The 24,764-nt window shown below is 38.1% G+C and overlaps 1 protein-coding gene across 1 annotated transcript in view; it reads right to left on the bottom strand.

Moving 5' to 3' along the window:
- Positions 1–743: 743 nt before the first annotated feature.
- FMN2 (formin 2) overlaps positions 744–24,764 on the bottom strand; it is a 343,234-nt gene continuing 319,213 nt past the window's right edge. Inside the window, 2 exon segments of the mRNA XM_012644334.1 lie at positions 744–770; positions 2,091–2,172. Of these exon segments, the coding sequence (XP_012499788.1) occupies positions 744–770; positions 2,091–2,172 (109 nt within the window).

Raw genomic sequence — 24,764 nt, 5'->3', positions numbered from 1 at the left:
GTAATATACACACTGGAAGCACTGAAGGGGGTAGGAAGACTATAAAACAACACTAGGGAAAAACCACTACTGTTTCTTTGCACTTAAAACTCTGATTTCTGCCTATATTAAATAATTTATAGGAAAGAGTTTTTCTTTTGTTGTATTTTTTTTCTATTCATTACCTGACTTGTGAAAATGATAATCTTCTTTCACAAATATATAGTTATGGAGAGCAACCCAAGAGTTGGGAAAGCACTGATTATGATATATAAATGGTACTTAAATTTTAAAATAGAAAATTTATATGTAGATGTGAAATTGAAACAATTCACTAGAGGTAACATTTTAGCCATGTATCTAAATGCAGTGATGTGGAGTACTGGTTGTCAGTAGAAAGGAAAGTGTCTTTGTCGTGACAAGGAATATTCTCACAAAAGTAAATTTTAGGTTAATGTTTAGCATGTTCAGAATTAGTGCAGATACTGCCTCTTATACATGCTGTTTTGGTCTATCGCCATAATACCATAAACTTTTACAAAAAGAAAAGGTGTCAAATTCTCCACTGGTCTAGTGCTGTTGTATTTTTATACGAATATACAGTAAAATTCAACAATTAGTGAACTGTCTAGAAAACACGAAGATTATGCAAGAGGTCAAGAAGAAAAATGATCAGAATTGTTGCAGTTTTCTTCCCACCCTCAGGTCAGCTGAATTGTGTGAAAGTCATTGCGATGACTCATTTTCACTCTGCTTTTCATTGTTCAGGTTTTCATGCTTATCTTTGCTTTCTGAAAAGAAATACACCAGATAAGAGTTATAGTTAGAGAGAACTTTAGAGTGCCCCAAAGAAGACCTTTTGATTTGGATCACATTTTCTGAGAAAAGGTTAAAGATCCACCAAGCCAGAAAGGAAAAAAATGTAAGTGGGATCTTTATCTTTTAGAATTTTCATCAAGACAAATCACCAAGTATTTTTAAGAATAAAAAACGCTTTTAAAATTACATGAAAGAGTACCAACTCACCCTTTCTCATCCTCAATCCTACAAATAAATAAATATGATAAAAGAATTGGCTGCTTCAATTCATGATTAAAGCTCTTCTGTCCTTATAACAGCATGGTAATGAGGTTCACTAATAAATAATTATTCCTCCTCATTCATCACAATTTTAGAGTTGATCTTTTATCAGAAAAGAGCAGAAAATACACTGAACCATAATATAGTACTTGTCACTAGATAAGATTCATTTTGATACAGACAAACCAAAAGGAAAATAGCTTTTAAATGAAGACATAATTCCTAATATTTTGTTAATAGGGCTATTTAATCATATCCCAACTTGGGCTATTTTAATGTCTTTTCCATTTAGACTATGTTAGACTAATCCAATTTAAAATGCTCCTATTTTATCCCCTAACTTGGCTTTTCATTTAAAACAGCACCATTTACTTACACCGTGGCACTGTGTGATAATCCCTCAAAATGGTAAACAAAACATCTTCAGTATAAAAAGGGAAAACTTGTCATTTTAACCAAGTCCTTCCCTCCCAGGGTACACAACTTGGCATTTTTATTTTAAGGGAGAAATGGGCCTGAAGGAAACTTAGATGAGCTTGTTAAACTCAGACTATGGTCCGACAGCTGTCAAGGAGCCAGCTCCGTGGAGCCATCTGTGGATATGAACCAGGTCCACGCACCCTTTGCAAAGCATGGCGCTGCTCTTGGCATTTCCCATCATGTTTTAGATCCCAATGAAGCTAATTCAATTATAATGGTCACTGTGGGTTCAAATGCAGCCTGTGCCATGACTCGTGCATAATAAAGAAAGTAAAAGATGGCCTCCTGCCCACCACCTGCCAACACGAACATATCCACATACATGGACACCCTTAGCAGATTTATCTTCATTGCTAAGTTTTGAATACTGAATATAGAGCATTCTGGGTCTGATTAAAGGCATAAGGAAAAGGGGCTTCTTCAAGTCAGAAGCTTGTTATTTACCCAAACTTGAGGAACATAATTAAATTATTATATGAATTTGTATAAATTATGGAAACAGGGTTTAAAAGAAGATCACAAGTTAAAAACCAGTAAAGTTAAATACTTACAATTCCAGAGTCATGTCTTGGTTTTATTTTATAAAGTGATTTTCCCTTTTTCTGCCTACACACCTCTTCAGCTTCTTTTACTCTGAGAGGGGAAAAGACACATGTATTTAAACAAAAACCTACATAGATCACTGCAATCCACCTTATAATAAGTGTGCAAGCCTCAACTCAATAAGAATTTGAATTACTGAAGAAAATAATACCCCACACACAGGAATGTTATTTGACATTTGATTTAAAAACCTAGACTGTTGGAGCTATATTAGACTAATCTGTCTGGAGATTCTTAACTTGGAATCAAAGGATGATCCAATGGAATAGTACACAAATGCACTAGAATTTCGATACAGAGCATGTATACATTTCATCTTATATAAAAGGAATCTCATATACAAGAAAGTAAAGAAATACTCCTTATTTTCAGGTTAGGGTACTGAGATTGACTCTATTACATAAATAGGATTGGCACCAGGACATAAATTAGAAGCATTAAAAGAATTAAACACAGAATATCATATAAAATTCACATGCTTATTTACAATTCAGATTCACTTTCTACACCATACACACCCATGCATGAAAGGCATTTGCAATAAATACTTGAGCGGTTTCTAAAAAATTAGCTTGTCAAGCATGGGAACCAATTATTTAATTGATAACAGATAAAAAAGAGTGAGCAGTAATAACATTTTAACATTTCTTGTATTTCTTTACAAACATACATGCCAAGGAAAACAGTATTGAATTTACCAGAGGTATAGTTAAAAGAAGATGCAATTTGGAGACAAGTCCTGTATTAAGTTCTGGCTCTACTATTTGACATTGGTAATGTCCTTATACCCCTGAAGCTCAGTATTCCCTCAAATAGTGAAAGGGCTCAATTATATATTAAATTATTACCATTATTACTACGCAGAGTTGTTGCAAAGATTAAATACAATTGTATTTTAAAAGTTCTTTATAAATTGCAAAATGCTATAGACAGTCGTGATTGTTTTAATTAAACAAATAGTAAGACATCTGTAAACTGGGATTTTATTAATAAAAAAGGGAGCTACAGGAAGGAAAATAACCTATTAGGTTAATTTATTTTTTATTATTATAGATTTTTTTTCCTTAGGAATCAAAAATGGAGTATTTCTGGAGAAACCAAAAAGGCTATGGCTTGATCTCAATACAATTCCTTTTATGTAGACCTTGCAACCTAATTTCCTGAAAGAAATAAATTACAAATATATTTCTTGAGTCCTGTGGCAAAATATCTAACGATAGAATTCATCTATATAACTGAATCAACCTCTCTTTTTATACAATAGAATGGAGCAAACAATCCCACCATTGCAGCTACAAGATTGATGCTATAGTTTACATTAAGGCATGACGAATGAAAGTAATTCCTTTTGGACATAAAATGCCTGCTGGGTTGATGTTGTTAGTAATTCCAGAAAATGATGACAATTTAGAAGACACTCCATTGTTACTACTTTTATTACTTTCTACCCTAGCCATAAATTGCCTTTAATCCTTCCTCTAAACATTTGAAGACAAAAACATTTTCTTTATAACAAACCAAGGACTGCAGAGTTCCCATCTTCCTCTGAAATAGCTACCAGTAAATTTAAGTTGAAGTATTTGGATAGGGAATTAAGGAAACTTTTTTTCAGCACTTAGCCAAAATCCAGTAGATCCCCTCTTAAATTTACTTGGAGCTCTTTAAAGCATTTTGTGGCATTTTAAAAAATGTACTTCACAAGTATTTAGACCCTCAAAGCATCTTAATTTTCTCCCTATCCCTATTTATTTTGCTCTCAAAACACATTTTTGTAAGGATCACAGAAAGCCAAGTATAATATAAACATATTTAATTTTACAGAAAAACACATCCAGTCATTCCTTAAGGCAGAGATGATCAAAACCGAGAACATGCATCAAGCAGGCCTCACGAGATCTTTTAGCTCATCCTTTCATTTGACAATCATTTATGGAGCAGTAACTCCAGGTCAGGCACTGGGTGCAGCTCAGTTTTATAAGGACAATTAAATTCAATGTTTAATAGGAGACAGACACACATATAAACAAGTAAACGACAATGGTACATTAGGGGCAACCACCTAGGTTGTCCCACAGCAGGTTCCTGGGGTTGGTGGGCCGAGATTGAAATCTTTCTGGAACAAGTAGACAGCTGAGCCTTGTTAAACAGATACATCTTAATTGTTCATAATTTCCTTGGAAAGGGAAAATGGACTGAGGGTGAAAGAAGAGGATTCCGACACGCAGAACTACATGTAAAGTTTGAGAGTGAGTCAAAGAAGACCACACCGAGCTTCATGAACCATGAACAGTTCTCCTTTCTGCGGCCATAGGATCCCCACACTACCCGGGGCAAAAGTCCAAACTGGCTTTCTGGTTTATGCCTAAGTTTCTCATGTGTATAACCAGGGTGAGTCGGTCACGTAATTGCAAGCACTTCCAGCTACATGCACGTAAATGATTTGGGGAGCCGGAACCTTAAATAGTTTTAGGAGCAGAAGATTAATGGACAATTCGTTAAACTGTAGCTCACCAGGCCCTTTCATATATAGTCTGATTTAGTCCTTCTGGGATGCATCTTGAAGCAGCACCCAGTAGAATGTGTTGCAGGTGGCCTGTGAGCACCACTTTGAGAAACAGTGCCTGCAACTGAGGTATCAACACTCCTGGAAGCCCCAGCCCTGCCGTCAGCCTGACCCGAGAGAGGGCAGCACTTTCTCAGGCCTCTCTGCTCCGCCAGATCACAAATCCAAACCACATTAACTTGCTCCCTTCAGCGCTCTGTGAGTTGCACCCCATTTAAGCTTCCCAGAAAATGTTTCTTCTTCCAAATGCCAATTCTATCTCAACAAAACTCTGACAACAAAAAAATTTTTCCACACTTTAGGCAGGAAAAAAGAATGTGTCCCTGGAGATCAGATACATTGCCAGAGTTGGCAGAAATCAGAAAAATAATGAGGGGGAAGTCGGTACATAGAGGGTCTGAGCCAGCTGTGATATTCGCACCTATCCTACTTGGACTCTCCACTTGGGCTGTCGTGGCAGATTTTGTCAGCTATAGTTTTAGGTCTATTGAGTAACTGCTTGTGCATGTTCCATCCTCTTTCTCTTCTGCCTCGGTCCTCATTCCATGATGCCTAACATGTCTTAAACTGAGTAGAGAAAAAGATGTTCATTTCACAGCTCGGCATCAAAGACTTCAAGTGCAAAGGCATGGTGGAGATAACATTTCAAACAAATAAAAATGACCAATGTGTTCTGTTTGGGATGGAGGAGGAAATTAAAAAGGACAACACCTCATTTGTAAAGAGAAAAAGCAATCACTGTGAAGAGAAAAGAGTATATTGAGAGAAGAAACCAGAGCTGGACTGAAGGTAGTCTCCAGGCTTCTAAATTTGGCCTGTCCTTGAGTTTAACCTTCAGTCTTGGTGGGGTCTATGGATGTTATGCAGAGACACAGCTCTCGTGCGAGATTTGTGAAGGTACATTTTTTTTTTAAATGTGGTTGCATTCACACAAAGGGGGATTGCAAGGCCATTTGTTAATCAAGATTTTACTCTATTAGAGAACTAAAAAGGGAAGTAAAAATTTTGGATGACATCTGTGATAGGCTCATTCTAACAGTTGCAGCTTCTAATTAGCAATCTAGATAACAGAAGGAAACTATGAACAAAACCAAGTTATACGATAGTGAAAAGAAACTTCATTCATCACTTTTTATGATTTGGGGGAAAAATAAACAACCACACAGAAAGCAGAGAGTAGAAAACAGGAAATGTAGCATTATCTTTTAGATGGAAGACATGGATACTAAATGGTAGATAATAGCTATAAAATTTGAGGATTATGTTAGTATTTTGCCATAATATTTTTTATTGTCTATGAAACTTCAGACACAGAACCATGCTAAATAAATTTCAAAGGTATGTACTTATCTCTTAAATGGAAGACTAAGAGTAATCAAAGAACATGAGGCATTCTTTATCTTTCAAGGGAGAATTTAATTATGGGAAATAGCCAATAGGCATACGGAATCAGGTTTGGCAAACAGAGTAGGTGACGAATATGAGCAAAACAAATTTTACCCAAAAGCAAAATTTCCTTCTAGCAGTGCTCAGAAAGAGATGAATGAATGAGTGTGTGATTTCTAAATAATGGAAACTTGCCTTTTTCACAAACTGATCTTTGTACAACCAATTGTGAATAAAGTGCTTTTCTGAAACAAATTACATTTTTCTCTTTCTTAAATACAGGGAACGATTTAATTTTTACTTGATGGCCCATGTTCATCAGTGGACACATCTCTGTTGCAATGTGCTACACTATAGGGCCACCCCTTTAAGGCCTCTTAAGATACATAAGACAGCTTGCCCATACGCTGACCCGATACTATGTTGGTTTTGTGTGTACTTTTTATGATTTCTGTTTCGTCGTAGGATGGCAGGCTGTGATTACTTCTCTCTAAAGTCAGCATGCCTGCCTTGTGCAGAAACTCTATCTCCTTTCAATAATTTCTATCTTCTTTAGAGGAGAAAACCAGATAACTAAGCTGATTTAACTGGTGCCTCAGATTAGAGCAATAACATTCCATGTTTAGTTCTAGCTAAAGGAATAGAGTTTCTGGACTTGGAGGCAGTAATTTTAGCTGTCACAGAGCTTCTTCCCCAGACCCCAACTCCCACATACTTGAGGGTTAGAGCTGTGTTTGGGAGGTTAGGGAAGCCTACAGTCTGACTTACAGATAGGCAGGACATCATAGCTCTAAATTTCAAAGAGTCTAAGACTCTGAGATATTGTATACCTAGTCATATTGCCCCCTCCAACCTGCTCATCCAGCAGGCTGTCCTTACAGACAGAAAGTAATGCTAGAATGAATGTAAAACCTGAAATTCAAGCTTATCGAGGTAAAGAAATGTGACATCATTAATTAGTAATGACAGAGTATGTGATGCTACAGAGACCCAAACGCAGGAGAAGTAAAGCGTTTGGTGAAGAATATGACTCTGAGTTTATCCCCCAGTTGAAACTGTGTTCTGGGTTTTGGGCAAAAATGACCAGATGAAAACAAAACATCTCTACGTATTAAAGCTTAAGTTCGAATTTACTTTTAAAAAAATTCTTATACTAAATTTATCTTCTAAAAGATAAAGTTATAAATGTACCTGAAAAGAAGCTAAATAAATTTCAACACATTTATATAGATATGTATTTATATAGATTTTTATTCCTTATATGCAAATATTCTAAGTGGTAACAGCTTCATTTGGTTTTAGGGTATTAAGCATAAAAGTAAGTTATTAAGCGAAGAAAATCTTAGTCCAAAAGAATTAGAATATTTTTAAGGTTTCCAATATTAGAGAAGACAGATGTGAGAGAATAGAAAATACTTTTTAGCATAGGACCTGTTAAAACTAGTTTTAAACTCCCATTATCATTTTTATCTTGGTGTTTTTCAAAACAAATGAAAAGTTTCTCGAATATCACCCGTACTATAACCGGGCTCATTACACTAAAGGTTATTCTAAACAAGGAGAGTGGTTTCTCATTTCTCTCCTAATAAAGATGTATTTTTCTCTACACTCTCCCTCCCTAGCCCCAGACCCATTTATTGTCAGGCAAACATATACAAAATGTTCAGTGTGATTAAGTTTAAAAACAGTTCGTGAGATGAATAAGGGAGATACACTCTGGCGCACTTACAGAGAAAAGAAACCAGACATCCCTGCAGCCTGGTCTGCAGGCAGAATACTCTTCATCTACCTCTGGGAACAAACGCCAAGCTGGCCACAATCTTATCAAGAAAACAGATATGCTCTCATCATTCAATCGAATGAGAAAGGGAGCCACTAAACATTAATAATTTGGTCTAAATAAGTATCTGTGGCAGACGGATTCATTTCCTGCTGGCTCCAACTTGGCTTGCTGGGAGTAGCCTGATTTCACCACTGGAATCTACCAGCCTATGAGAGATTGTGCAGCACAGAGCTGGCATGTCACAGGTCTGAGGTCCTGACAGAGCAGAGATGGGTCTTCTAACAATAAACTAAGAGTAGACATAATTATCATCACTACCATTTCACAATGTTCTGCGCTGAAACATAACGCCGTCATGTCTGCCAACAAATTTAAGTTTTTTTTTTTTTTTAACCCAGCAGAGAAAGAAAAAAAAGAGAGAGAGACACACCCAGTCCAGGGAGGGAGAGGGAGAGACATAGGCGACAGAGACTCCAGACAAAGGCTGGTTAGGATGTCAGCTTAAGAGTTGTGGGTCTCTCTCGCCAGGTAAAGCCAGAAGCAGGTATTAGATGCCTTGTGGAATTAAAGGTGATTTGGGAAAGTTTATTCCTGGCTCTGTCTTCTGTCTGTTTATAACCTCAATGACTTTAAATAAATACATGCAAAACCACAAAACCTCTGAGATATACTGGAAACAAAATCAACCCAAAGTCACTTATCATTATCTCAAAGAAAAAGAACTTTCCTCGGGCACACATTTCTGAATCTCATCGCTGAGAATCTCTGACTTTTTCAGAGAAAACACCGCATTTGCACGCCACGTGGTTATGGACAGCGGTCACAATGAGCACAGAGTAACTGCCGACACAGAGAAAACCAAGCTTTAAAAAATCCTTCATGCTGCTCAGTCATGGACATTAAATGTACAAGAACGTTATGCCCAGCAGTCCAGAGGTGCGGGGCCCCAGCTCCCTGGGGCTCTGGGACGAGCACAGATGCCTCACACACAGGTATTATTCCTCTTGCTTCATAGTGATACACAAAGCAAGTCTGCCACTTGTATCAACAACAGGAGCTGAATTTTGAGGAATGTTCATAGTCCAAAACCTAGGATTCTTTGATAATTAGATAGGCATGTTCCATGCTTATGTTCCAGAAACCACAAGGGTATTCCTCCCATGAACATCAAGTTAAGATGCAGATATTTTGCGTATTATTGTTTCATGAAACAATTTTTTAGGGGATGTATGGGGTGGGGAAAGAGATGAGAGGACCTTTATTCTTAAGAAAATATATTCAACCAACCAAATTAATTCCCTGTAGCTCCCATCTCTTTGATGGCTGTCTAAGATTCTATAAGATGCAGAACATTATAATTCTTGGTGAGCTACTTCAGAAATGGTGATCTTTCCCCCATAATTTTAGAATGGCTACAGATAAGTAAAAATGAGTATGGGTGAATGCTGTTTTTCCCTCATTTTAAAACAAACAAAACAAATAAATCATACACACACAGATCATCATTCACATCTGCTTCTGTGTTTAATCACAAAGCTGTCAACACTTCCCTAACTGGCAAATCCACCAGCAGCTTTCTAGTCTTACCTCTCCACCATGCTGATGCTTCTGAAACGGTTAACTCGGCCCTAAGTCTTTAAATCTCTGACCCTTCTGTCCTCAGGGAAATTCTGAGTTTTCCCACTGTCTTTCTGGACATGCTTCCTTAATCTCTTTTGCTGTGTATTTATTAAACTTCCCCTCAAATGCTTTTTTTTTTCTCCCCCAACACTCTAGTCCTAACTCTATGGTATCAGTGGGAATCTCCACTTTGTAAATTCCAACTATCATTTCGACTCCAAGACCTTTAGATTTGTACCTCTAGCTTTGACCTTGCCCTCAAGCTCCAAGTCCTTGTGGATTGGAGGGGGATGGCTTCTCCCTCTCACCGGCCTGGACCTTGGTTAAGGGCATAACCATTCAAACCATTCGTCCAGTTCCCTGATAAACCTCTGAATCCCTCCTCTCCCTCTTCACCATCCCTCCATGCATATGCAAAGAGTTAACAAATTCTGTTAATTATTCCTCAGTAATGATTTTAAAATTTGTCCCAACCTAATTCACTGTCCCTTATTGTTTTTCAAGCCCCCTCATGTCACCTGAACCACTGCCATACCCTGCAGACTGGCGTCCATGTGTAAAAGTCGCATCCATCCTTCACAAACATGGGAATCATCTCAGCCACTTATTCATTTGCCGAGAACAAAAATGATTTAAATTCCTCAGCGAGGAATGCAAGACCATTTACAGTCTGGCTCCAGCTAACCTAATTTCCCCTAATTCTTCACACTGCTCCCTAGGCCCCCAAGAACACAGAACCGTCCCCACTCCTGTGGGATATCTTTGCTAAATCTGTTCCCTTGGGACTGCCCATTCTCTTTTGCTTTTCCTGTGCTCTCCCCTATGGGGTCCTTCAAGTTAAGTCAAAATTAGCTTCCTATAGGAAAAGTATCTGACCTTCCAGGCAGGCTTCTTTCTACAATCCTCTATGCTTTCACATAATTTTGTTCAGAGTTTTATTTTGAAGAGGACTTACAACTCTTGTCTTTTTGCCTTGCTGAATATATTCCTTGAGCTGAGGGATCATGTATAGCCATCTTTATATTCCCAGGGCATGATATTGAAAATCACACAGGTATTTAAGGTATTTACTAGCTATTTAAAAAATAGCTGACTCAATAAATGAATCATGATGCACAGGGAAATTGTGCAACAACTAAAAAAAAAACAAAAAACAAAAACACAGGGCTACATTTTGGCAAATAACTTGGGCTTAGATCTCAATCTCTTGTTTTTTGGCCTCCTTCTTCCGGCAAACTCTTCAGCCATGTCTGGATATCCAAATCCCATTTTGAGTAAACTACCCAGAACTTTATTTGACTTGACCTTTGAGTTTACTGATTTACTGTTATAACTCCATCTGCAAATAACAATTTAGTTTGAGTGAATATACATAAAATTTAAAGTCATGGAATAGTTTAGGATATTCTACTTTCTTCCGTCTTACAGAGGACCTAATTTTGTGTTCAATGTCTGAGGATCAGGAGGCTACAAGCCTTCAACATGAAATCACGTCAAACTGGCTTCACCAACTCCTTGGTGAGGGGAAAAGATAAATGACATGGATGTAATATATCTTCATTTCAATGAAGCATTTAAAGAATTTCTCAAGGGATGTCTGTGAACCAAATAGAGCACTGATGGCTATGTGAGAGGATGCTTAATATACAATGAGTAGATATGTTCAAAGAAGATAAGAGGGTGTCTTTATATTCAGTTATATTCCTTAAAGCATCATGCTGAGGAAGGCTGAAAAATGATCAACTGATAAAATTTATACAGACATCGTTTTAATCTGAGAAGAGGAAAACTATCCCAGCAATTGGAGATGTCCAAAAAAAAAAGGTCTTGTTTTTTTTTTTCCTCTTGAAGAAAATGAACATTTGCAGTGAGCCAGGGGTGTGCCAGAGACAGTGAGCACTTCGTGTGCATCATCTCATTTAGCCACCTGGTGACCAAACATGAGAGATGTCATCATCCTATTTTAGAGACGAGGAGCCTGGGGCTCAGAGAGGTTCTTGAGGTCACATAAGAGAAGAATGAAGGAGAGAATCCAGATCTGGTTGACTTCAGAGCCCGTATCACCCTAGCACTAAAAAGGGAATCAAAGCCTGGGCTTAATGTCTGGCTATTAGTCTTGTAAAAATTATATTCTTACAATAGAAAGTAGATTGGAATAGATGACCTCCGATTTACTTCCTGAGTTCAATATCTTTTCCCCTTTAGAGACTGTCCATAGAATGAGCATCTTAAAGACACTATAATGTAAGTTCCCTGAAGGCAGACAGAGCCTTGTCCCTCCAGATGTGTATCCCATGCCCAGCACAGCGCCTGGCTCATCACAGTAGCAGCCAACACTCACCGAGGCCTTACAGTGTGCCGGTCGCTGGGCCAAGAGGGCTTGCAGATATTAGTTCCTTTAATCTCACAATAACCTCATAAGGTAGACAGTGCAGAGTGATGCCCTTAACCACTCAACAGAGACTACTCTTGTACATGTCACCCATTCCCCCAAGACGCCAAATCCTCATCTTTCTCACCCTAGTACTAGCAGTATTACGTATGGTTCTTCCTGATGCTGTCCTACACCCAACTTTTACAGATAAGGAAAATGAAACTTAAAATGGTCAAATTACCTGTTCAGGGTCACTCACGGATTTGTGGCAGCCTTGTAGTTCAAATCCAGACAAACACAATCTGTCTTCAAAGCTTAAGCTTTAACCACTGTGCTATGTCACCTCTTACGATGCATGTACGTGGGAAAGATGAAAGAAGACAACACAGGGATGCAAGAAGGCAGGAAGACAAACAGGAGGAGGGGATGCAGGTAAAAGTGTAGCTCATGTTGTGAATTATTTTCACCTTTTTATCACTTGAGACCTAGAACAATGGTTCTTAAACTTGAGTGAGCAGAGGAATCACCTGAAGGGCTTCTTAAAACACAGACTGCTTGTTTCTACACCCATGATCAGCAGGTCTAGAGTGGGAGTCAAGAATCTGTAACCCTAACAAGTCCCCAGGGAACGGGATGGTCCAGGAGCCACATTTCGAGAACCCCTATCCTGGAGCACAGCATAATGTCTGGGAAAATTTAAAAAACAAACAACACTTACACTGTTAAATGAATATGCAATCATCAATATCATCGTCTTTCTACTTTATCTACTTTCTTACTTATATTAACATATGCATTTATATTATGCATTATATATACACATTACTTATATATTCACTTACATGTATTATTTATTATATTTATATTTAAAATCATTTGATTCTAAAAGACTGAATCTTTTACAATTCTGAAAATATAAGATGTGTCAGTTTGAATGACTTATTTTAAAAGAGAAACTAGAAAACAGGTATATGTGTTTTATCAGATACTGGGGAGAAGTTCTGGACATTAGACAAATTTTGATCTCTTTTCAAGCAAAAGTAGTAATGGAAACACAATGGGCTATACCATTTATTTTTGAAAAAGGAAAGCATGTAAGATTTATCTGGAGAAGATAAAACTGCCACGGCTGGGCACGGTGGCTCATGCCTGTCATCCTAGCACTGTGGGAGGCCGAGGCAGGAGGATCGCTTGAGACCAGGAGGTCAAGACCAGCCTGAGAAAGAGCAAGACCCCCTCTCTACAAAAAATAGAAAAAAATTAGCTGGGCATCATGGCTTGTGCGCCTGTAGTCCCAGCTGCTCGGAAGGCTGAGACAGAAGAATCAGTCGAGTCTAGGAGTTTAAGGTTGCAGTGAGCTATGATGATGCCACTGCACTCTAGTCAGGGTGACAGAGCTAGACTCTATCTCAAAAAAAGAAAAAAAAAAAAAAAAAAACCTGCTACCATGTGTGCATGCATATTTTACTGATTCTAATTTCTAGGGGGAATTTTTGACATGGTTCTCTAAATAAGGGATGTGAGCTGTAGTCAGTACAAATCTAAAAATATAGGGGATTACAGAAGTTTTTCAATGGACAATTTTTTTCCCCCACACAAATCCTCAGTGTAAACTGAGATGAACCTTGAACTCGGTGAGGGCATTTCTCAGGATAGGGAAGCTAACCAATATTTCAAGTATGCTATGTCATTTTTGGGTAATCTATCCTGGTAAAGGGTTAGAACTGAGAGCTCTATCTAATAGAATAAATGAAGTTAGCATACTTCATCATCTCAAACCGCATCAGTCTCGACTGAATAGCAGTCAGAGGTGGCTAGTGTCTGGGACGAGTCCTGCAACTGTGATGATCTGGGCTGCTGAAGAAGGAAAATATAAGTGCTTTAGAGAGTAAAGGGAGAAACAGCAAGGTTCACATTGCATTTTGTAAATAAAGAGCCTGAATTCTATTCTGTAAAACCAAGAGTATCCTTCTTTCTGCCACAAAGAATTGATATAATATCAGAAAAAAAACTGAGAAATCTGAAAGGTGCTATTTAGAACTTTTTTCAACACTCAAATGATAAGCTGAACAGTTTCTTAAAATAAGAATACTGGAGTTCATTTATGTTAGGATTTTTAAGCTTCTGATCACATTGTTCATCATTAATATTTTTAAGTCTCTGATTTAGAAAAAAAATTTTTTCATGTATCTTGTAGCAGAGACTATTTTATTTCCATGCTAGACTTGAATTTCCATGAAATTCACAAAAGTAGCTTAGTTGAAGTGCCTTTTAAGTCCTGTAGAAATGACATGTTCTTTCTGTACATATCCAGGATGTTTTAGATTTCCTTAATAAAACGGTAAAACGACAATCACTGGTTCCACAAACTTATGACAGTAAATTAAAAAACAAAAACAAAAACTTCTGCCGTACATGACAGCCCAAACTATTATAAGATTGTATTTGACAGCAAAGTTCATCTTTTATTATAGGAGAATAGTGCTGTTTACTACATTTGACATTTTTTATGCAAACACCATTTTACTATTTCCACCTGTGTTAAAATATTTTCTTCATCTTTCCCTACAGTTCAGAAAAGTTTTTGATTATAGCTAGTGAGATATAATGTTAAGCTCTATTGGTACTTACACTGTGGTTTTTGACACTTCTATAGCATGGCTGATATGTATATATCATTTGTATCCTATTTTTTTAGAAAGAATTTTTGGTGGCAGATTGAGGGGGGAACCTCAAGGGCTATTAAGACATAGGAATTAGTTTATAGGGAGTTTATCCAATTTCCTCCCTGCAAAACTCATAAACGAGTACAACAAAGCTATTTATATCATAATAGTTTAGAATTATGCAAGAGGAAGACTGGCTTAATTAAGGAATAAAATGTGGGAGATACAAGGCAGGAATGGATCAAGGAAACACACATATTAAGAGAAAACAAGGGTCAGAATATTTCCTCTACTGGATTATTTCTGTGTAGCTACAGATATGCTGCTTATCCCACTATCAAAAACCAAAACAAAACATTAACGCATCCCCCTTTTGCTAGCTATTCTTTTCACTGCGACCCTTCATATATACAAACTCCTCAATAGAGTTGCTTATCGTCACTGCCTCCACTGTCTCTGCTCCCATTTAATCAGGCAGTCGCTCTTAACCACTCAACAGAGGCCACTCCCGTGCATGTCACCCATTCCCCCAAGATGCCAAACCCTCATCTTTCTCACCCTGGTACTAGCAGCATTGTATATGGTTCTTCCTGATGCTGTCCTACTCCTGGCCCGCCAGCCTCCACGATCCGGCCCAAGGCTTGCTCTCTGAACTCGCCTTCTACCCTGCTACTCTCGCTCCCTCTGTTCCAGTCACGTGGGCCTCCTTCCTAGGTACATGCCTCCCTCAGGCTTCACACGTGCTGTTCTCTCCATCTGCAACGATCTCCCTCCAGATATCCACTAGTTTATTCTCATTTCCTTCAAGTCCATGCCTATCCGTCACTTCTCAGAGACATTGGCCGGCTTATATAAAACACACCACCTCCTATAACTGTCTTCCCTTTGCCCTGCTCTATTTTTCATCAGAGCCCTGGGATATATTTATCGATGATCGGTCCTCCCTACTATCATGCAAGCTCCACCAGGGCAGGGATTTGGTTGGGATCGCAACTCCAGTGCCTGGCATATAGCAGATATGTTAATAAATACATACATGTTAATGACCTCAGTAAAGTATGTGGACAAGTCATATGTTTTGAGTGAAGAATGCAGAAGTGGCCTTCACAGTTTAAAGAACATGGAAGGCAGTATCTGGGGAACAATTATAGAGGAAAATGAAAATCTTTCTGTTCCCCTCATGCTTCCCAGGATTCGTCCCAGGACATCCATTCCTTAGCGAATCTACCTTAGCTTGGTATCACTGATTTTGAAATAGTCCAGTTGGAGAATTTCTCCTGGAGCAAGAAGGGTGAAGAGTTTGGCCTGCCGATGCTGGAAAGCGGTGAGAAGTTGCAAAGTGTGACCTGTTGTATGACTCATGGTACCAGCAAGGGCGTAGCTGAAACATCAGAGGATCACCAGGCTGACCAGGAATCTAAGTGAATCAGAAAAGTCCAAAGAGACTCCAAAACAATGAAGAGAACTGGAGATATCATATCAGGGCAACAGAAAACCTGGTAGCATCTCCACAGTTAACCTTAAATATCAGAAGATTCATTACATGGAACAGAGGACTGGATTTATCTGTGTCGTTCTAGAGAGAGCAGAAGATCCAGGGAGTACATGGTTCAGTCAGCCAGATATCCATTCATTCTGTCAGCCTTTATTCCAAACCCCTGGGGTCACATGCATTACAGAATTCAGAACTTTTCCAATTTCAGACAGGAATATGGTATACAACGCTATCAAAAGGGCCTCACATAGCACGGAATAATTAAACACCTTAATATTTCTGTAGTAAACATATCAACAGTCACCTAAGTGGGATGAGGAAAGACTATAAATAGCCCCACGTAAGTTAAGTTTTACTGACAGATAAGTTTGCCACAAACCTGTGAATACGCTTTTGGTTTCAGAGCTTTTTGAGTCTCCAAATTGTAGACAATAGATTATAGTTCTGGACTATAAAATTATGAATGAAATTGTATCTATTCTAATTGTCCCAAAAGTTTGTGAATTCCATTATTCCTATTAGGGAATTCACTAAACAATCAGGTAGAAAATAAAAAATGACCACTTATATTAAGAATTTGGATGTGAATATTTTATTCTTAGCTTTTCTGAGAACAGTATCATTATGCAACTTGCTTTTAATAATTATTCACTGTGTTGGAACTTTCGCATTTAATATCACGAACAGCCTCAATAGCAAGTACTTGAGAGATCGTTATCTCAATTGTACAAATTAGAAAACCAAAGTTGACTAAGATTAAATAATAGCCCAAGGTCAAAGAGCCCATAAATGATAGTGCTTCAATTCATACTGTAGGAATACAAATTGAGGGAAGGGTTGTTCATAGAATAGAATTGTGTGGTGTCTGGCTCCTATGAATTTATTTAATGCTAAATCTTTCTGATACTACATTTATTGCTTTTAGAACAACATTGATATATAAATGATAATGACAGCAATTAATGTTAACTGAGAAGTTTCCATATGTAAAAGAGTGCTTTATACTCGGTATATTCTTTAAATTCAGTCCAGGAACTGGGGATACTTTGTGTATCTTCATTTTATGGATGGGGGAAATTTAGGCCCAGAGAGAGAAATTACCTTGTCAAGGATACACAGGTACTATCACGGACATATGTCAAATCCTGGTCTTTTCAACTACAAGCACATGCTCTTACTACCTATCTTATTTGGACTGTGTAAAAGGAAAACACTAAGAAAATTAATCAGAGGTTGTGGGAAATAAACTCACATACAAAGTCAGTAGAGAATGATGAGTGTTTCTGTCTTAAAAATTGCACATGAAGTTAAGAATGTATTAATATCCACATCTAGTGTGATGTTTAAAATGAAAGCTACTGAGTTATCTGGGAGCATCTGAAATTCCCTTAACTGATGAAAGATACTTTTTTCCTAACTGTGCTTCATCTTATTTACCTCCCCCATACACTTAGAAAACTTTAAAGTGGCCAAATGGAATTTTATCAAACTTTCCAAAAATGTTCACAGGAATTTGAACTCCAGAGGTTAATTTTTAAAACTAATCCCATCTCGTAAAAATAAGATCGCTTTCATTTCTGATGTGCTTTATTTCTGCAAAATATGTATTATCTAAATATGTAATGATAATTGGAATATTTTAAAGATTAAAGAGTAAGTACTTTTGCATTTGTCCTTTTGCCTCACCCAACAAATTTTAGAGGCTTATCTCTGACACATTTTTTTTCTGACAAATTAAAACTTAGAGGCGTGGGGATTCTTGCATGTAAACTTCTACTTCTCGACATTTTAAATTCTAAATAAATGTCTAAATAGCATGAGCATTCAATATATTCTGTTGAAAAAGTGTGAATGGCTATATACCTTAATTTTAAGTGATAGTAAATGCAGCCCATCTTAGCTGCCCATACTATAAAACAAGGGAATATTAATAGTGCTTAAATGTATAGAGCAAAATACTAAATCATTAGTATAAGGGCAGATAGTCTCTATTCTTTGAAAAACCCAACACTGCACTTCTTTCGTGTCTCCTTACTGGGTGTTACCTGCTGGAGTACTAAATCAAGTACATTTTCCTCTGCTGCTCTACTAGTTCTGTCCCCCATGACTCCTAATTTGGTGGAGACAAACATCATTTTGGGGTTAATGGAACTGAGGGGATCAGACCCTCCCAGGGAGCAGGCAGGCTGCCCTCTCTAATGCTGGCTTTTCCTCGAGGGCACACTCCAGCTCACCTCCCAGCTCATCCTCTGAACCACTCCAGGGGCAGAACATTGTGAAGGCCAAAAAGAGACGGTATTTATCTAAAGAGGCCGCGTCTAATCTGCCCACAGCAAAACATCTGCAGACTCAGCCAATATAGCTGGAATTTTGCCCTCATCAAAATGACTGCTTTTTAAAAATTAAAATTTCCTTCCAAAAAGCCAGAAAGTTTGAAGCTCTAAGGGATAGGGCAGCCTATTTCCTAACGGTGCACTAGCACAGGGACACCTTCATGCTCCTCTTTGCCTTAGCTTTCGCGTTGCCAGTTATAACCATGAGCTCATTCCACACAGTGCAGTGGCTCTAGAAGGGTAGCTTGCTCTAGGAGAGGTCTGCATGCTCTTTTTGTAAAGGCAGGAGTGGCAGCTTTCAGGATGATCTTCGCTCTGTAAGGCACAACTATCCAAACAGGACTTTATATATAGCTCAGCATCAAGTTTTAAATCATTCAAAACAGGAATCTGCAAGGAGACATACCAGCCTTTCTGCAGAGAGAGATCAATGAGCTGTGGAGACACGTTGGCCAGGAGCACTTTCTTTCATCTAGATACCGAGCGTGACACTCGGGTGCCAGCCCCACTGCTAGTCCTAAAGGAAGGCAGCGGCCTCTGTAATCAATTGGCAGTGGGACATGGCCGGGGCCATGTGGGAGAGAAGTGGAGACAACGCTGATGGATTATTTAGAGAATGTTCAGTATTACCAACGAGATAAAGTGACAGATGAAGTTGATGAAATAAAGTTTTCGGGCTTAGAAAGACATTCAAGGTATCGGAGATCCTAAGTGTTTCATTACAGATCATACTCAGGAAACAAAAGCCAAATAAATCAAAATAGAATGAAATAAAAGAAAAATGCTCATAGGCTTCATATAAGACAATATTTAAAAAGATTGAGCAGACAGAATTCTGGTGTATCTATGTATTAATAAATTATAGTTATAATTAGAAAGTCTAAATTGTAAAACAAAGTTTTACATCATTCTAGAAACTATATTAGGTGTAGCGCTATTTTCATTTATTTGGCTTTGCAAAATTATTACTTTCTAAAAAATGCAAAATCATAGGTCCTAAAATACCAAGAATTTTAGAATTTGATTTTAATGTGAAATTATAATAAGTATATAAGATATACAAGATATTGGTCAAAGAATAAAAAATTTTGAGTTATAAGTTGAGCAAGTCTGCAGACTAAATGTACAGCATAGTGACTATAATTAATAATATGTACTGTATACTTGAAATTTGCCAAAAGACTGGATAAGTGTTCTCACCACAAAAAAAGGTTGATGGATATGTTAGCTTGATTGTGATAATCACTTCACAATATATATGTATATCAAAACATCACATTGAATACCTTAAATACATATTTTTATTTGTCAATTATGCCTCAATAAAGCTAAAAAATTATATATATGCAATAATTTAAATTATGATGAGTTAAATATGCCTTTAAGAAGGAACAAATTTTGTATAATAGCTTTCCACATAACCCAAAGAACCCAAGTTACATGATACTGATTTGCCACGATGGTTGTAGTTGAACCAATGGGCACTTGAATGAACTAGAAATGTCAATATCAAGACCATATTATAATTCTACAGCCAGTTCTTCAGCATCAGCACGGTTCATCTTCACTGAGTGTCCACTGGCTAGTAAGCACTATATAAAAGGTCTGTCTCTATTACTGTCTGCCTTAAACAAAAGTCTCCTTTCCATAGGCTCAAAATTCTTCTCATGACCTGACCCACATCTCAAGTTTCTAAGCCCAACTTTGCATGATAAGCAGAAGCAAAAACCCCAAGCAGTGACTTGGTCAGAAGGCCATCGAGTGTGGTCCTGTGTCAGTAACCAGAAAGGCAGGAACAGGGGACACCAGGTGGGTCAGGGATTCTGAAGAGAGGGTGAAGGGTTCATTCAACAGAAGTCAAAGATGCAAGGCGTTAGCCCATAGCAAAGACCTATTCCTTTCTCTTTTATTTTAATGTAGTTAGACCATTTTTATATCTAATTCTTTTTTTTTCTACGTATTTATCGCTTCTCCATGAGAACTATAGGTCCCCTGTGTCAAGGAAACTTGCATAATATAATTCCTTCTGTGGAGATTAGATGTGAAAAAGTTTGCAACAGATGAATAATTTCAAAATATGCACACATATGCATACATATGATATCTATTATATGTGTGTATTTTTTTTAACATGACTTAGACTTCCTGGAATGGGTTTACACAGGGAAACCACTAGCTCATTTCATCAGTGCAGAATCGAGCTATTGTCAACTCCTAATTACCTAAATCAATGATCTTTTTTATTTTGAAATAAGCTGTTCAATTTCTTTTTTTTTTTCACAGTTTTGTCAACAGATTTATTTCCCAAATTTTAATTTAGCTAATGGTCATGTTAGTAGAGTTAAAAGATTTGCTTTCCTTGAGTACATATGGAACTGCCTCAGCACAGAGGAACTGGTAGGAGTGTGCCAAGCAGGAAGAGAGGAACCCATAGAGGATGTCACAACTGGGAACCGTCTAAACAGAGACCACTATGCTCAACTGTGGTCCACTTTTATGCTTACAACTCTACTATGAGAATTTTACTTACTTTCTTTTTCTTTCTTTCTTCAAAACCAGCCATATTGAGCTACTGTTCACATACCATACAATTCACCCATTTAAAGTGAACAATTCAGTTTTGTTTTATTTCAGTACATTAATAGGGTTGTGCGACCATCTACAACCATCTAGTTTTAGAATTGTTTCCTGTTCCCCAAAAGAAGCTTCGTCAGCAGTCACTCTCCATTCCTCTCCCCCTGCGCCTCATCTCCCCAACCCCTGACGAAGACTCATCTTTGTTCAGACCCTATATATTTTCCTATTCTGGAAATCTCAAATCAAATCATATCGTACATAGTCTTTTGTGCCTGGCTTCTTTTACTCAACATTTTCAAGGTCCATCCGGGTCACAGCATGGATCAGTGCTTCATTTTCTTAATTGCTAAATAATATCCCATCATACAGATATACCACATTTATCCATCATCAGCTGATGGACATTTGAGTTGTTTCTACTTTGTGAATATTATGAATAATGCTAACCAGAACATTTGTGTACCGGTTATCATGTGGACAAATGTTTTCATTTCTTGTAGGTATATATCTAGAAGGAAACTGCTGGGTCACGTGATAGCTATGTTTAACTTTTTGAGAAACTGTCAGACTGTTCTCCCAAGCAGCTGTAGTGTTTTACATTCCCACCAACGATGCGTGAAGGTTCCATACATTCTCATCATCCCCAAAACTTGCGTCTGCCTTTTTTACTACAGCCATCCTAGTAAGTATGAAGTGTATCTCACTGTGGGTTTCATTTGCACTTTCCTGATGGCAAATGATGTAGAGTGTCTCTTTATGTGCTCAGTGGCCGTTCTACTTACTTTCTTAAGACCATTTTTAAAAACCTCTCTAAAGGCACCTGAATATGACCCTATTTTCTTTCTGTATTCTGTATTGAAATACACATTCTCAAAATGTCTCGATACTGATGTCCACTCCTGGCGCACGCCTCCTCCATCACCTCCCCTGATGCACACACACTCGGCACATGCTTTCACAAACGATTCCTTTTAAAATTGAGTTTGATGTCTTATCACAGTTGCTTCTAAACCTTAACCAGAGTTCAGCAGGCAAAATCAGGTGAACAAATTTCTGTTTGTCAAATAAAATAACTACTAACATGTCTTGGCCTAACATCTGTCATCGGTTTCAAGCCTGCTGTAGAGATCAGTGCCTAAGACACGGGAGAGACAATCTCTTCCCTCCTTATCTCTCGTGACTAGTCCCTGATTCCCCGTTACTTACCCTATAGCTCCCAGTTTTTAAGTGCAGAAGAAACATTTTCCATCCCTCTAAAGCTTCACTCCCACTAATAGGACAAGGAATGATGCCTGGGAGAGAAGTCCTGAGGCAGAACAGGAGGAGGGATGTGCACTGCGGTGCGGTGGAATTCTTCTGCCCGAAGGGGTCAGAGTCAGCAGAGAGAATGTCACGTGGCAATGAACTGCCTGGAGACTTTGGCTTCTTGCATTTGTGATTATCTCAAAGATCCAGGCTCCAGCAGAAGCCTACACAAATCTAAGAATTTGTTAATTTGATATTATACAAATCCAACAGATCTGGTCCTCCTTCTCTAGCAGATTGTAACCATTATATTATTTCGAAGTATCCTAAAGGCATTTAGAATTATCCCTTAATGATAACATCTTCTAGCTTGTATAGGAACTTGTTTTCAACACACATAAGCTACATGTTATTTTTAAAGGAGTAATGGTAAATATCTTTACTCCAGAAGTATATCGCAATGGAAGATAGTTCTACTATAAACTCTGCTAAGACATAAAAAAACATCTTTAGCACACACTGAAGGAAAATTCAGAATTGCTCAGATCCCTTATAAAAATCTACAAACTCACTAAAAGATGCTACAATGTTTACATCCTTACTAAAGCAAAAGAACTTTGGACAAGATATTTTCTTCACCCTTGGTCCCAATTCTCGGCGGGATGCTCTAACTAGAACTAACTGAGTGTTTCTTCTCTTTTTGAACACGAGGATTTTGAGGAAGATTTCCCAAAATTTAATAAATGGCAAGATGAAGCAGCAAAAGCAAAGCTCTTTCCCATCTAATCTTCACCTTAGGAGTTTACATCCTTCTAAGAAAACTAAGTTTTACAAGTGAATTTCCTAATGTCCAGGGTTTCAGATCTCCTCCTCACCTCAGCTTTTTCCAAAGCTTTTTAGAAGATTTGCTTTTGTGATCTCTAGCATTCTAGTTAACATTCGCTTGTCAGTATCTGAGCTGACCCTTAAACATTTATGATCCCCAAAACCGATCCAGCCAGAAACCTGTGAAAAGCAAGTTTTTGCAGGTATTCCTCCAAAATCTATCTCAGATAGACCCACTTCCTCCAATCCCTAACACTTTCACCCCCGTCTAGAGAGGCACATCTCTCACTTGGGGTGCTGCACTACTTCCTAACTTGCTTCTCAGGACCACTCCTCAATTTCCTACCCACTTGGCAGTCAACGATCTTCTCATTACATAAGTTGTATTGGGTTATTCCCTTTCTTAAAAAACAAAAAACAACAACAAAAAAACCTTTGATGACTTTCTCTTGCATGCACAATCAATATCAGTCTCTTACCATAAACTACAAGGGCCTGAATGATCAGGTCCCTGCCTACTCCATCAAATTCATCTCATGGCCCCCATCTGTTTTGGGGAGCGCTCAGTCTTTCCTGTCTTGTTGCCTTGAACATCCCTCCGCTCTGCCTGGAACGCTCACACATCACATTACTCCCCCCTCATCATGCCCCTTCACCTACCTGCTTCCTAGAATTCTTTAGTCATGCACATAAATGCTGCCTCCTAAGAAAGGGCTCCTCTGACCACCTTTTCTACATGAACCTCTTCTACTTTGGATTCTGCAAAATGGTTCCATGTTTATTTTCCTCAGAGCACTAATTTCAACTTGCAATTGAGACACGTGCTTACTTTTCATGGTCTGTTTCTCTCATGAGAGGGTAAGACCCACATGGGCAGGAATGCTGCCTAGCACATAGCAGGGCATAAATAATTGTTGAATGAATTGTCTGTTATGACTTAATGCATCTTCATTACTCCTATGTATGAATGGAGATCCCATTCCCCACACATTCCCAGCCTCCATTAGCCACTATTTCGACGGTCTAGTTTATCCATTGTCCTGCCAAAGCTTCAGTTATAGAGAGCTGGCACTGGGAAGAGGATTTCTGTATGGGTCTTTTCTCTAAAAAATTGATGCTTGAGTGAAAGGGTAAATGGTTGGCCAAATTCACTTACTGCTGCAATCCAACAGTGCTAAATAGCAGTCCAAGAGGAAATTTTACTTCGGTATCCAATGTTATTACATAAGAATAAACTTTTCCTTATCTCCACTCTTCAGATATACCATCAATCACTTTGAAAGTGGTTTCTTCCCTCTTAAGCTTACTCCAATAATATCATACATAAATCTGAACACACAGTTCTCTTGAATACAAGTTATGGAAATGGGAATGTTAATATGGCATGAGGTGCTCTCCGATGTAATACATAACCTTCTAAGGACATTCAAATCTTTGTCTAATTACAGATTTCAGCTGGGCTGAAAGCACACTTGATTGGTACATGCTTGTGCAATTAGAGGAGTAGCTATCCTCTATCTTGGTTCATCAAAGACTACCTGTCTCAAAGTAAAATAAACCAGTAAATTAAGTTAGACAACACTTTAAACATAACCCTTACTAATGTCACAATTGATTTATTAAATTAAAATGTCTTAAGCTGACTAAAAATGAAATCATGAGAGGCCACACTACATATTATGAGGTCTGGGGCCCAGCTGCCAGAGCCAGATTCTGTTGCCTAAAATGCCCTAACCTCCCGGACTGCCTGTGAAA

Source organism: Propithecus coquereli, unplaced genomic scaffold, assembly GCF_000956105.1.
Source record: "Propithecus coquereli isolate 6110/MARCELLA unplaced genomic scaffold, Pcoq_1.0 Scaffold210, whole genome shotgun sequence".
Lineage (NCBI taxonomy): Eukaryota > Metazoa > Chordata > Mammalia > Primates > Indriidae > Propithecus > Propithecus coquereli.
Note: the sequence above shows the minus strand (reverse complement) of the source record. Positions and strands in the feature narration are given on the sequence as shown.